This window comes from Platalea leucorodia (genome assembly GCF_965183815.1).
Source record: "Platalea leucorodia genome assembly, chromosome: Z".
NCBI lineage: Eukaryota > Metazoa > Chordata > Aves > Pelecaniformes > Threskiornithidae > Platalea > Platalea leucorodia.
Genome location: NC_138858.1, coordinates 81,909,206 through 81,923,813, shown reverse-complemented (window position 1 = coordinate 81,923,813; position 14,608 = coordinate 81,909,206). Strand labels below are relative to the sequence as shown.

Genomic DNA, 14,608 nt, shown 5'->3' with positions numbered 1-14,608 from the left:
TTCCTCATTCTATTGAATGTTGGATATTGGATATTGTCAAGTAGTATGGTAGTAATTCTACCTTCTTATTTCTGGATTTGGTGATGCTCAGACCCTGTTCAGCCTTTACTTATCTCAGTCCCACTTTGTTTCAGCCTGAATTTTTGTACCTTTGAGAAAGCCTTGCTCTCCTCCCTTGCACAGAGAGCAAGTGCCAGCAGTTTCCCAGCTTTGAGTAAACTGTTCTCAAAAGCAGATCAAATTGCCCTCTCAGTCAGCCTCTGTCATCTGCAGATTGACATGCAAAACATTTTCAGCCCATAGGGTTTAAAGGAATGATATATCTGGCATGGCTCCCAGGTACCTTTGACTTGGCCTGGATCAAGTACTTGGGTACACATCTGCAGTGAGAGCTAATCCAGCCTCCTGTACAAGTCCAAAACCAGACTCAAACACACTGTGAGCATGTGTGTGGGCTTTTATTGTGGGTTGTGGGGTTTTTTTCCCAAGAGGGAGAATATCCATAAAATAAAAATTATCATTATCATCATCATTACTTTGCAGTGTGATATGTGATGTTATTTTAAAATTCTTCATTCACATAAGTATAGCTAGTCAAATTTCCCTTAAAACACACAAAAGAACCAAGTGAAAAAGCTTAAGGCAAGTGACTGAAATATGAAAATATGAAATTGTTTGGCTTGGAAGGTGAAGCCTTCTGTGTGTAACTATGGGGATATCCTGGATAGGGTTTGTATCCATAAATGTAACAGATGCTAGCAGGTACCTACTTAACCATAACTATATTTTATAGCCTTTTTTGGTATTTAATTTTAAGGCTATGTATTTGGATGCTGGAGAATGTTCTTAGAAATTAAAGAAGCAAAGATCACTGTACACTGATTTATGGTCTTAGTCACCTAGCTATTTGCATACACTTGGTTTTGTACATAAAAGCGCTAGGATATTTTCTGATTACATTCTTTGCTCTTTTGGAACATGCACATCTTCTCAAAACTGCATATGGCAGTGTGTGTGTGTGTGTGTGTGTGTGTGTATGTAAAATTGTGTGATATTTCAAGTCATAACAGACTACTCCTGGTTTCAGAATTGCGGCTTTATGTACTCGTGTGCCTTTGGCAGTACTTGAAACCTTGGCAAGAGCTGCAACTGACTAAGAACTGAATAACTGTTTTAAAACCAAATCTTTTATGCTGTTTTCCTTAAGCAGAACATCCTGCCAAATAATAGGCTCAGTGGGCACTGTGTTGACTGCCTTGTTCTACAGAGATGTAAATGTGAAGGCACTAACCACAAAAATCATTATCTAATCTTATGTTCTGCAACACATAGGATTTTACCTAACCAAATCTTTTATTTCATATTTAGACATGTTTTCATTCAGCACCAGGCCCTGATGCTTAGAAAATAAAGACTAGTGAGAATGAATTAACCATGTGTATTGGCATTTCCGACACTGTCATTTTAAGACACTAGTATTCTAGATTTTAATAATACCTGAAATTTTGCTCAGATCCCCACTTTTTATTAGAAATTTATTTCTTGAAATAAAATAATGAATAGAAGAAAGAATAAGTTTTTCATACGCTTTAAGCGCTTAAGTGGATGTAAGCCTATGCAGAGTGATAGGTTTCTTCTGTTAAGTGCCACAGGTATTTCTAGGGTTTCTTAATTAATTACTTTGTTTTCCATTTAACATCTATCATCCAAGCAGAATTTTTTCAGTTTATAGTGACTTATCGCTGACATGCACTAGTGAGTTGCCTGATGTCTTCCTTCTTGTTTTGTTTTGTTTTTCAAGAATAGCTGCAAACACAACTTAGCCAGCTGAAGCTAGAAGGAGGCACTGCTGTTCCCAAGGGCCTGTGAATGGTGAAGGATGTGCTGGTGTCCCACTACTACAATTACAACTAACATACAGTAACAGAAAAAACCCAACCTCACTGTTAAACTACGAGATAAAAACCTCTTACTCACGCTAACAGATGTGTCTTTGACCAACAGGCATAGAAGTGCATTTTCCAGATTCATCAGATTTACGCATCTTGAAAACAATCTGTTTTTTTTAGGGTTTGCTCTTCCTTGTTATAACTAGGGATGAGAATTACTTACATCAGTTGTTGCAGTGACAGCCAGTTGAGTTGGCTGAGTTAGTTGTTATGAGTTGGTGGGATAGCATTAATCATCTGAGGTGTCTTTAGCACATCATTGGAGGTGTCTTTAGCACATTTAACCTGACAGTGTGGGACAGAGAGAGGCTGGGTGCAAGGGGGGCTTTGGTGGAAACACAGCTTGTTTCAGCTCTCTGCTTGACAATGGGTTGCCTCATCAGTCATGTCAATATTGCCCACAGGGCCATGTTGAGAACCAAAGAAGGTTGAACCAGTTTATGGAAAAATGAACTGAAGTCTGTTGAATGAGGAGGAGGTGAAGAGACAGACTTCTTAAGCGCATATTTTCAGTAAAACATCTGTAGCATTAAAATCACATTCTTAATGACTGATGCTGAGTTTTTAGGAAGTCAGTCAGTTGTGGTAGCATGCAGGTCCTCTGAGACCCTGAGATTTGATACTGAGGGGAATATAATTTATTTTTGACATTGCACTTGGAAAAATTTTATTTGCTCTTGGATTCTGCTCTTCACAGGTGGTTCATTTGGATAATTTTGAAGAGCTCTTGCATAGCTTTTTCCATAGAGATAATGTAATGTGTCCAAGTTTATTCTTTTATATATGAGTCTTTCTTACATTTTATTTGAACATTAAAGGCAAACATATTTGACATTAACATAAAATTAACACAAGCCTTAATATAAACACAAAACTAATGTAATGTGTCATAATATATAATGTATTGTAGCACACTGTTACGCCGAATCTGCCTTCCTCAACTTTCTTATGCTTCAAAGTTCAGATTTTTCCCAGACCTGTCAAGGCTTCTACCTTTGTAACAGAAATAATCAGAAGTCTGGCATAGGTATTCAGATACTAGCCAAGCATTGCCTCCTTACATTATCTCTCTTAAGCTAATATACATTGGATGATACATATCCTGGTATATGCTTTCCAAATCTGCTCATGTCGTCTTGGATTTTTTTCTCCACTAATATCGTGCAGTGTTAATCACCTCTAAGGAAAACATGATTAAGGTTTCCCAAGTGAACATCAGATTTTATCTAAGAAGGTAAAAAATAATGTCTGTGCTGCCGTATGTTGTGTCTTATATTTTGTCAATGATGCATTAAAACAGGAAGCAGATGTTCTTGAAAATGCTTTAAAGCTGCAGAGTAGTTTAAAGTTTAAGGTCATGCACTGCTGTTATCAGACCATGACTTGGGGATGTCCGTGACTGTTTTGGGTTGTTTTTTTTTCTTTTTTTTTTTGTCAAATACCTGGCACCTCTACGCAAGTCTCACTGCTCTGGAGTCAGAAGAAGAAAGCCAGGCTGATGGTGATCCACCACCCAGCATAGTGACTCACCAGCTTGTGCCAGTTCTGTTCAGCAAGGCAATTCCAGTTTACTGCCTCTTCACCCTTCTGAAATAAGTAAAGAAAGTAAATTACAGACAATTACTGTGGAGATGACTCACTGTGTAAATAGCTTTTTAAAATAGCTTCAAGTTTTAAATCACTGCTGATGAAAAAAAGTAGTGTTGTGTAGGAAATTTTTAGTGTGGTAATTTAGTGCATTTACTTAAGGAGTGGAAAGCAGAGTGCTGACATTGCATTCGAGCTGGTATGATAAAGCAAAAATAGTGTATTCTTTGAGTATTCAGTAGCTTGCTGAAGGCTGGTTTTTTAAGCACAGTTTATCAAGCTATGGGGGGTGAAAGAAGTCCTGGCACATATAGCAAGAGATTAAGTTAATTTGAATTTTAAAAAAGTGTTCATGAAGTACAAACAAGTTCATAACTGCATTTTCATATCTCTTTTTAATACGTATCTTTAATTTCTGTCTAGGGTTAAGAAACACAGAGTTGACAAGTAGAACTAGGTCTTTTGCATTTTACAAAAGCTGGTTTAACTAACTCTAGTCTAACTCAGACAAGAAATGAACATAGTCTATTCCTGAAAAAGCCTAAACCAGCAATCAAATAGTCTAAATTAATTACATAAACAGAAAAGTAACATTATTGGCATAGCAGTCTTGGCATCTGAATGATTTATTTCAGCTGAGATTCAGCTATCCTATTTTATTTAGATGTGTACCTAAGTGTAGGGTGGTCCCACTGAAACAACCATCGAGTAATAACAGAATCCAGTTTTGAATTGCTAGTGCTGGTATTCATCCCAATAATTAAGTTTAAAAATATTATTCAAATAGCAGCCTGAAAAAAATTGTTACTGGAATGAAAATTCTTTGTATAATTGGAAAAATTTTTTTTAACTAGTTTTAATGCATAGTCCTTAGTTATTTGTTCCTCAAGCAGCAGTTGAACTCACAGCTAATACAGATTCTGGGTGTTTGTATTTAATAACAGAACTTCTAACTTTCATGTTCCATTTTGTTTGTGTAGTCATCCTCTCTGCCACTGGTTTCTTGAGAAATTACAACATGCTTGATTGACTTAGTTTGTAGTTTGTCTATTTACTTCTGATTCTGTTGTTCTTAAGATTTAAATACTCAGTTTCTTTTTTGTGGAATCGGCTGTCGTGTTGTTATTCAACTAATGATGTATCTGATTAGTTCAATTTAAAAACAATAGGGTGGTATTTTCCCTTCTTTCTTTCTTTCATTGTCTTGAAATCCTCTACTGGTACAAACACATTTTACTTAAATTCAGTAATTATAAAGTAAAAGAACATTTTATTGTATAACTTAAAAGCTTGATGTGATCTTTACGTATATACAACTCAAAATGGATTAATCTAGTTTCAAAATACACATCTAGACAGTAAATGAGGAGTTAAAAAAGGGAAGGCTTAGCCTGTTAAATACCCTCTTTAGGTCATTTTAGATTATGCATTTTGTAATATACTGTTCCTGTAATGTAGCCTTCTCAAATGTTTATTTGAACACCAAGCGACGTAAATAAAAATCACCTATTTACCTCAGGAAACTTCAGTTAGAGACAGGATAGTCGGCTGGTGGTTCAGACAGTAACTCATTATTTTCTATCAATTGGATTTGACAGCCCCAAAAAGTACACCTTGCTACTCTGCAATTAGAAATAACTGATGTGTCCAGCATTAATTGTCACATAGAGTTGCATATAGAATATTGTACTGAATTAACCAAGGTTTATAGTTGGTCTCAAATGCAGTTGGTGTCACTTGACAAGGTCTCTGCTATGTCTGATGAAGTTTCACTACAAAGAGGAAAGACCTTCCTGCTCCTTTCCTAATTTTTCCCAACATAATACATGTAGTGGTATTGAAAGCAAAGGAGTCAATTTACCAAGCATGGCACTGATCTTTGAGACAATGTTTGAAATCTTTGTGCATGCCAAGTGCAACCTCTGAAGCTGTCAGGGTGGATCAATGTCTGCCATGGCTGTAGGAGCATTGTTTGTATGGAACTGATTCTGCAAGAAGTCAAACAGAAGAAGCTTCCATTTCAATGGAAATTTCAGACTCCTTAAAAGAGAAAAAATAAAAGTATGGATACCTGTGTTTAGGATCTTAAGAAGGTCTCTATATCATATTTATAGAGAGTTTTCTCAGACTCCTAGGTGCTTCTAGAGTATCCAAGTGAGAAACACTTAATTGCTGCTTTCTCTGTCATTGAAAACTTTGCAAAACTGTGAGAAAACCATTTTTATGATGCATGTGTGTATAAAACATACCGACTGCAAGGAGAGAAAGAACTAGGTCACTGATGTACTTTTAAAATACAATTTTCCTGTGAATATGTCTGTTCCTTTCTTTTGAATGTACAGGTAATAGATAGTCTACAGTCAAAGGTGCTTTCTGATGGTAACTTAAGGCAATTTAATTGTTATCTATTGCCAAAAGGGAAAGATTCTTGTATGAAGATACATATTTTTATTGCTTTCCTCAGACAATAAACATCTGGATTGGAGAGTCAAACAGGCTACTTCCCCCCTCCTGCCCCATCCTACCAGAAAAAGAAAACAAAACCCCCAAACTGCCATTTTTCTTCCCTAACTACTTAATTTCAGGATCATTAAATCATTACTGCTGGCACAAAGTTGGGAAGAAACTGAAGAGAATGGAAGGGGTGGAGGATGGAGAGATGGGAAAAAGATGTGGGCTGTGCCTCTCTTTAACTGCTAACCAGCAGCTGGCTTAGGTGTGTCATCAGACAACAGTCTTTGTTAGCTAACCAGATAACTGGATCCTGCAGTCGATTTTTTAGAAGATGTTACCTTATGAACAGCAGCAGTGAATTTGACTGCAGAGAAGTTAGCTGAAACTCTCCTGTTGCGAATTGCTATTACAGTATTGGGCCTATCCTACTAGCTAAATAGAGGGAAAGGTTAAGAGTGTAATGTTACAAATGTAAGCTAAGATCTTAACTCATTTTAGCTTAGTTCTCCACTAAGATGAAACATCTGGTACTGAAGCTGATCGAACTATTTAGAATAAACAATTTTTTTCATGATGTTTTATTGCTCATATATTAAGAAAATGTAAATAATATAACAATTAGCGCTATTTGGATTTCTTCATCTCTCTTTTTCTCTCTCTCTCTCTCTCTCCCTGCCCTGCCCTGCCCTGCCCTGCTGTCCCTGCCCCTGCCTCTCCCTCTCCTCTTCTCCTCCCCCTTTCCCTCCCCTTCCCCTTCCCCTTCCCCATTCCCTCCTTCCTTTTTGCACAGCCTCAGTTGAAGAGGAGCCAACTTCAGCAGGTATGAATAATTTATAATTACACCTGCATCATGGTAACCATTCCTTGAGAGCTGCCTTTTTTCCTAAATCATTTTAACCAGGTTTATCTTGTGCATAACACATGCTAAATAGCCATATCAGTGTTGGGTTCTTTTCTGTCTGCTCCTCTTCCTTTCATCTTTTTTTCCCTCAATTTGGAGTCAGTAGGAGATACACTCCTACAGCAGTGGTTCAAAATCCTCCCTGCCATAGTTCCTTCATTTTTGCTTCTTCCTTGTTTAACCTGGCACATTGGGCTTCACACAACAAACCAGGTCAAAAGCAATCAGGACTTCAAACAAATCAGTGTTTGTGCTAGTTTTTTATCTGAATTTATGCTGGTGAAGCTCAGTCATTAACATGACCCCCAGAACTGGCATCCTTAAAGACAGTGCAGCCTGGGAACAAGCAGTGAAGGAAGGGAAGGACAGCAGGTGCAGAAGCATCCTGCTCAAAGAAAACGTTCTGCAAACTATGGCCTGGATATCCACTCAGTGAACTTTTATTTCCATTGACAGGCTGCCAAGTAGTGAGAACGGTTAACAACACAGTCATAAAAATTAGTTTAGGAGCTCCCCAAGAGACACACACATGTAGTGTTTATTCTATTGCAAAGATTAACTATTTCTAATTAATTGGCAATCCATTAGCTTGGGAGTATTTAAAGAAAAAGGAGACAACGTACCAAAGAACAATGCCACTAAACAGCTTAACATATTTGAAATGGCATTGAGTTGTATAAACTCAGTGAGCTAAAACATCAAATGAATAGGGAGTCACTTTATAGTGGCTTGTTAAAAGAAGTAAAGGTCTCCAGAAGACCAAAGGAGAAAAGGTAAGGAAAGTGAATGCAGAAAGGAAGGATTGAACACTGTTTACAACACTAACCTACAACTTGGGAACAATATATGTAATTAGGGTACAGTGGAGAATAATAAATGAAAGGATGGAGAACAAAGCCATGAGTAGAATGTGAGAGAGGGAGAATAGTTAAGACTAGCACCGAATAAAAAAAGAAGCAAAAGGGAGCTTTTAACATGAAGATAGTAGTGGAATGGAAAGAAAGCATGAATGAGATGAGAAAAAACACCGCGAAGCAAAGAAAGGAAGAGTTTGGGAAAGAACTGTAGAGTACTAACACACCCCTGAGGAGCATATATTATAATTATTAAGCATCAGCCTTCAACTACACATTTCTTGAGAGATCTGTCAGTCTTGAAATTTTCATGGAAAATACCTTAATAGAAGCCTATTGCAGCTATTAAATAGAAGTGTCAGTTACAAAAGGAATTTTTTTTACATAGGAAAGAAAAAAAACATTCTTTTTTCCCTTTATGGAATTGGTTTAAGTACGCACTTTTTGTAGAGGTAGAGTTCAGAGGCATATATCAATACACTGCGGTAAAGTTCAAGACAATCTTGCTATGGTTGTGCACTGTAAAACAATCATTCCTGTTGCAAGCAGTGAATGTCTCATGAAGATATGGCCTCCTTTTTGTGAAAGCGCGTACCTGTGAGCTGGCCAAGCTAACCAGATACATCAGCTGAAAATGGGTAAAAGGAGAGAAGTGGAATTTATAAGACAGCCACGTGGGCTCCACTACAGATCTCTGTTAGACTTACCAGCTGAAATTTCAATAGTTTCACAAAAGCCTACAGATTCTATATTCACTTCCTTGGGAGCCCTTGCCTTTTGAAGTGCCAGATGACATTGTTTGTTTGCTTCAGTATTCGTTTAAATGCATTTTTTTAAACAGTTCTGACTGCTTTGTTTTACTCTGCCTTAATATCACTGCTTTGTTTATTCCTCCACATAATCCTTGTGTTCAACAAAGCTCAGCCAATAATTTACAATGAATGTCTTTTGAGCATTGCTCCATCGCAGAATATTCCTAAACATTCACAATCTTCTTGAATTCGTCCATTATCAATAACATCTTTTACAGCAGTATTTTTTCAAATATTTTGCCCAAGATTTGATCAGATATGGTTCAAACTCAAATCATTTACTTACTTGTGGCTGGTTGAATGAGCTGCATCTAATTTTCAGCCATTGTTTTTATTGTTATGGTTCTTACTGTTTCAGAGTGTGTCGGCATCTAAAAATGTGCCACAATTATTTATGCAGTAATAGCTATACCGGTGTAACTTTCTATATGAAAACTCTTAATGGAAAGCCTGATGACCTTTTCACGTTAGTTATTCCATGAGAGGATGCTGTTTGCAGTAAGAGTATACATGTGGGAGTTGCATTGATACAGCAATGCAGATAGATATTCCCACACAGACAAATCAACAGCTAGAAGTACACAAACGTACCACAGCAGAATGTTTTTGTTCTTTGATTTGGACAGATGACCAAATGCCTCTGGCGTAAATGGTACAAGGTAGATATACAATATGAGACAAAACACATATTTGTAAACATTTGTGCAAATAAATCTCAACTGCTCAGCAATTATGTTACAAGGGAACATGACTAGATACCTGAAAAAGTAAGTGAATTAATGTAACAGTCACACTTTCTGTTATTTAACCTGGTTCTAGGACATTGCTACTTCACATGATTAGATTCTTTGGGAATTATTTTTGAAACAATTATTTTTGTGGGAAAAATTTTGTTTAATCTCAAGCTTTTTCAAGGAATTAATTTGACTAAACTCCAGGCAGAGAATAATTTTTTTTTTCCTATTCAAATGAAAATTTCCACTTTTGGGAAAACAGTTGTAGTCACTGCCTTGAGTAGCAAACTTTGGATCTTAAACTCTTGTGCTAGATATTAGTAGAGTATAACCCATCTCTACATTTCCATGGAATGTGACTATGATCAAAATAAGATATATTTAAATGTAGATACTATTTTTTAGTGTCATGGTTTAACCTGGCAGGCAGCTAAACAATATACAGCCATTTGATCACTGCCCCTGCAGTGAGATGGAGGAGAGAATCAAAAACAAGGTAAAACTTGTGGGTTGAAATAAAGGCAATTTAATAGGACAGAAAAGGAACGGAAAACAATAATAATAATAAAAGAATGTAGAAAATAAGTGCTGCACAATGCAATTGCTCATCACCCACTGACCAATGCCCAGCCACTTACCGAGCAGCAGCTGGACACCCCCGGCCAACTCCCCCCATTTTTTTGTTCAGCATGACATCATAAAGCCATTAAAGATAACAAAAAATGTTTTTACACATGTCAGCAACAAAAGGAGGGCCAGGGAGAATCTCCCTCCTTTGTTGCATGCGGAGGGAAACATTTCCACAAAAGATGAGGAAAAGGCTGAGGTACTTAATGCCTTCTTTGCCTCAGTCTTTAACAGTCAGACTGGTCATCCTCGGGGTTTTCAGGCCCCTGAGCTGGGAGATGGAGAAAGGATGCAGAGTGAAGTCCCAGTTGTTGAAGAGGTGTCAGTCACCAACCTGCTCCTCCACCTGGATGCTCCCAAGTCCATGAGGCCAGACGGGATCCACCCGAGGATACTGAGGGAGCTGGCAGAGGAGCTGGCCAAGCCACTCTCCATCATTTATTAGCAGTCCTGGTCAACCAGGGAGGTCCCAGATGACTGGAAGCTAGCAAATGTGACACCACTCTACAAGAAGGTCGGAAGGAGGATCTGGGGAAGTACAGGCCTGTCAGCCTGACCTCGGTGCCGGGAAAGGTCATGGAACAGATCATCTTGAGTGCCATTACGCAGCACGTGTGGGACAACCGAGGGATCAGGCTCAGCCAGCATGGGTTTATGAAAGGCAGGTCCTGCTTCACTAACCTGGTCTCCTTCTATGACAAGGTGACCCGCTTAGTGGATGAGGGGAAGGCTGTGGATGTTGTCTACTTGGACTTTAGTAAGGCCTTTGAGACTGTCTCCCACAGCATTCTCCTAGAGAAGCTGGCTGCTCACGGCTTGGATGAGTGCACTCTGCGCTGGGTTAAAAATTGGCTGGACGGCCGAGCCCGGAGAGTGGTGGTGAATGGAGTCAAATCCAGTTGGCGGCCGGTCACGAGTGGTGTTCCCCAGGGCTCAGTGTTGGAGCCGGTCCTGTTCAACATCTTCATTGATGATCTGGATGAGGGGATTGAGTGCACCCTCAGTAAGTTTGCAGATGACACCAAGTTGGGTGGAAGTGTCGATTTGCTGGAGGGTAGGAAGGCTGTACAGAGGGACCTGGATGGGCTGGATCATTGGGCCAGGGCCAACTGCATGAGATTCAACAAGGCTAAGTGCCGGGTCCTGCACTTGGGTCACAACAACCCCATGCAACGCTCCAGGCTAGGGGAGGAGTGGCTGGAAGCTGCCTGGAGGAAAAGGACCTGGGGGTGTTGGTTGACAGCCGGCTGAACATAAGCCAGCAGTGTGCTCAGGTGGCCAAGAAGGCCAATGGCATCCTGGCTTATATCAGGAATAGTGTGGCCAGCAGGACTAAGGAAGTGATCGTCCCCCTGTACCCTGCACTGGTGAGGCCGCACCTCGAGTACTGTGTTCAGTTTTGGACCCCTCACTGCAAGAATGACACTGAGGTGCTGGAGCGTGTCCAAAGAAGGGCAGCAAAGTTGGTGAAGGGTCTGGAGCACAAGTCTTATGAGGAGCAGCTGAGGGAGCTGGGGTGGTTTAGTGTGGAGAAGGGGAGGCTGAGGGCAGACCTTATTGCTCTCTACAACTACCTGAAAGGAGGTTGTAGTAAGATGGGGGTCAGTCTCTTCTCCCTAGTAACAAGTGATAGGATGAGAGGAAATGGCCTCAAGCTGTGCCAGGGGAAGTTTAGGTTGGATATTAGGAAAAACTTCTTCACCAAAGGGGTAGTCAGGCACTGGAACAGGCTGCCCAGGGAAGTGGTTGAGTCTCCACCCCTGGAGGTATTGAAAAGACGGGTAGACGTGGTGCTTGAGGCCATGGTTTAGTGGTGGACTTGGCAGTGCTAGGTTAACGGTTGGACTCGATGATCTTAAGGGTCTTTTCCAACCTTAGTGATTCTATGATTCTATATGGTATGGAATATTCCTTTGGCCAGTTTGGGTCAGCTGTCCTGGCTGTTTCCTCCCCCAGCTTCTTGTGCACCTCCAACCTCCTTGCCGGCAGGGTGGTACGAGAAACTGAAAAGTCCTTGACTTAGTGTAAGCGCTGCTCAGGAAGAATTAAAACATCAGTGTGTTATCAACATTATTCTCATCCTAAATCCAAAACACAGTACTATACCAGCTATTAGGAAGAGAATTAACTCTGTCCCAACTCAAACCAGAATATTTAGAAATTCCATAAGATGAAACAATAATTTTCTGCACAGGTATATGTAGTTTGTTTTGTATCTTCCTCAGCAAAGCAATGAAGACGTAGTTAGTATTTGAATGTCAGTGCATAGTAGACCTATGGTCTTTGTGAGCATGTGTTTAAGCATGTGTTTGCTAGATTGGAGCTTAAATTGCAGTGAAAGTGCAACCTAGAAGTGCAATATAAATTTTAACAATGAAGTGCGCTATCTTGCTCCTGGGGAAGTCAAAATCAAAACCAGACTGTTGCATTAAGAGGAGGAAAAAAGTTCTAAATCTAGTGATGAAGGGCATGCATGTGAAAATGAAGTTTTTTTTAAACCTTCATTATACAGATATTACTTGTTCTAGCTTTTCCAGAGGAAAATCTATGAATAAAGTGCAATTGTTCTTTACCTAATATTAATTTATATCTTAAAATGTAATAAGCAATACTAGCTCTTCAGATGCAGTGTCTATTGATTTTGCTTTAAGATATGACCTGATGTTGTTTTGAAAATAACAGATTAGTGCATTCTTATGGGATTGTTTTAATACAATTTATTTCTCAGATTGTATTGACATTTACAAAGCTTTGTGTTCTGCTTAAAACAGATACCTCTTCCTCAGAGTAGGAAGGCAGTCATGTAATTTGAAATATGCAGAGGTGCTGAAAAATAAATAGAAACTGCATCCAAAGCCTCATGCATTCACCTAGAGCCTTTCACAGTAATTTCAGTGGGGTGTGCCTTGTATAGGCAGAAAGCAAATTCTATCAGCTACCAGATTTTGCTCTTTTCAAAAAAAAGCAGCAAGTTTCCTCCAGTTTGTGGCATTTATCTTAGTGGAGTGTAATTAACTTCCTGATTCTAGTACTGATCCGGTAGTGTTGGGGAGAGGGTATGCACACACTGCCAGCTGCAAGGCCCAGAACTCATCACTTAGCATTCAAAATCATTAGAAGTACCTTATGATTGTCTTCTAAACACTCTGAGGTAGGAGACTGCATTTAATGTAACACTTGCAAGGGAGAAGAGATGAGAAGATTAACTGGAGCGCAACATAGTATTTTTCCAAACAGTACCTTTACTTATTAAAGGTTATGAGGTAGGATAAATTGCGGCTAATACATTAATTTTATTAAAATTATAAACATTATTTGAACATTTTATGAATATTATAAACTTTTAATTGACCTGTGATCGTGATCAAAACTAGAATTTCTTTCTCTGTTCAGTCAAAGGGATAAAACAATACTATTTCCCATACTCTGCTCTTTGGGATAGAGTCTAGCTTCTCTGACAATGCTCTCCATAAGCAATCTCATAGAAGTGAAGTTACTAATATTTTAATCTGATTGTTATAACCACTAGGTTGAAGATTAATAATCCTGAAATAATAAATGCCCTGTGAGTATCTGTCTATAGAAATGGTATTTCACAGGTGTTCTTTCAGTTTCCAAATGCTTCAGTCTAATGAACTGTAATTATAACTCACTAAACATATTTCATCTAAGACAAAGCATACTTATTTTTTGCATGTTTTTTAACCAAAGATGAATCAAGGAGTTTTTCAAATGATCCTCACAGTTTCAACAAGGTTTTCATTAGCTCCACTTCTGGATAAGCATTGATCTAGAACTCTTTTTCCATTCCAGTTAAATACCTATGATTTTATGCTGTTGTAGACATGTAAACACTCTCTTTTGAGCTGTTTTTGCATATCTGTTCATTTATTTTGAGTTTCAGATGAATTAAATAAATCTACCAGAAGATCATGCATCCTATGAAAACAAGCAAGGAAAATCTCAGGAATGTTCTCTTGGAGATTTGTTTCCATGTTTCTTTTCCCATGTACACATGTGGCATGAATCTTTTAAGGTTGTTTATTGAACTAGGAGGAGGTTGCTTTGTTGAAAATTGTATTTAAGCCTAATGTATGAACTTAGGATCATAGAATCATAGAATCATAGAATGGTTTGCATTGGAAGGGACCTTAAAGATCATCTAGTTCCAACCTCTCCCTGCTATGGGCAGGGACACCTTCCACGAGACCAGGTTGATCAAAGCCCCACCCAACCTGGTCTTGAACATTTCCAGGGATGAAGCATCCACAGCTTCTCTGGGCAACCTCTTCCAGTGCCTCACCACCCTCATAGTGAAGAATTTCTTCCTTATATCTAATCTAAATATACCATCTTTCAGTTTAAAGCCATTACCCCTTGTCCTATTCACTACATGCCCTTGTAAAAAGTCCCTCTCCAGCTTTCTTTTAGGCCCCCTTCAAGTACTGGAAGGCTGCTGTAAGGTCTCCCCAGAGTCTTCTCTTCTTCAGGCTGAACAACCCCAACTCTCTCAGCCTGCCTTAATACGAGAGGTGCTCCAGCCCTCTGATCATCTTCATGGCCCTCCTCTGGACTCTCTCCAACAGTCCATGTCCTTCTAATGTTGGGGGCCCCAGAGCTGAACACAGTACTCCAGGTAGAGTCTCACAAGAGTGGAGTAGAGGGGGAGAATCACCTCCCTTGGCCTACT

General features: G+C 39.1%; 1 protein-coding gene across 1 annotated transcript in view; it reads left to right on the top strand.

The window, feature by feature from the left end:
- EDIL3 (EGF like repeats and discoidin domains 3) overlaps window positions 1-14,608 on the top strand; it is a gene marked incomplete at both ends in the record, with an annotated part of 260,749 nt that overhangs the window by 99,180 nt on the left and 146,961 nt on the right. The window contains one exon of the mRNA XM_082335828.1: window positions 6,781-6,810. Coding sequence (XP_082191954.1) covers window positions 6,781-6,810 — 30 coding nt within the window. The remainder of the gene's footprint in view (window positions 1-6,780; window positions 6,811-14,608) is intronic.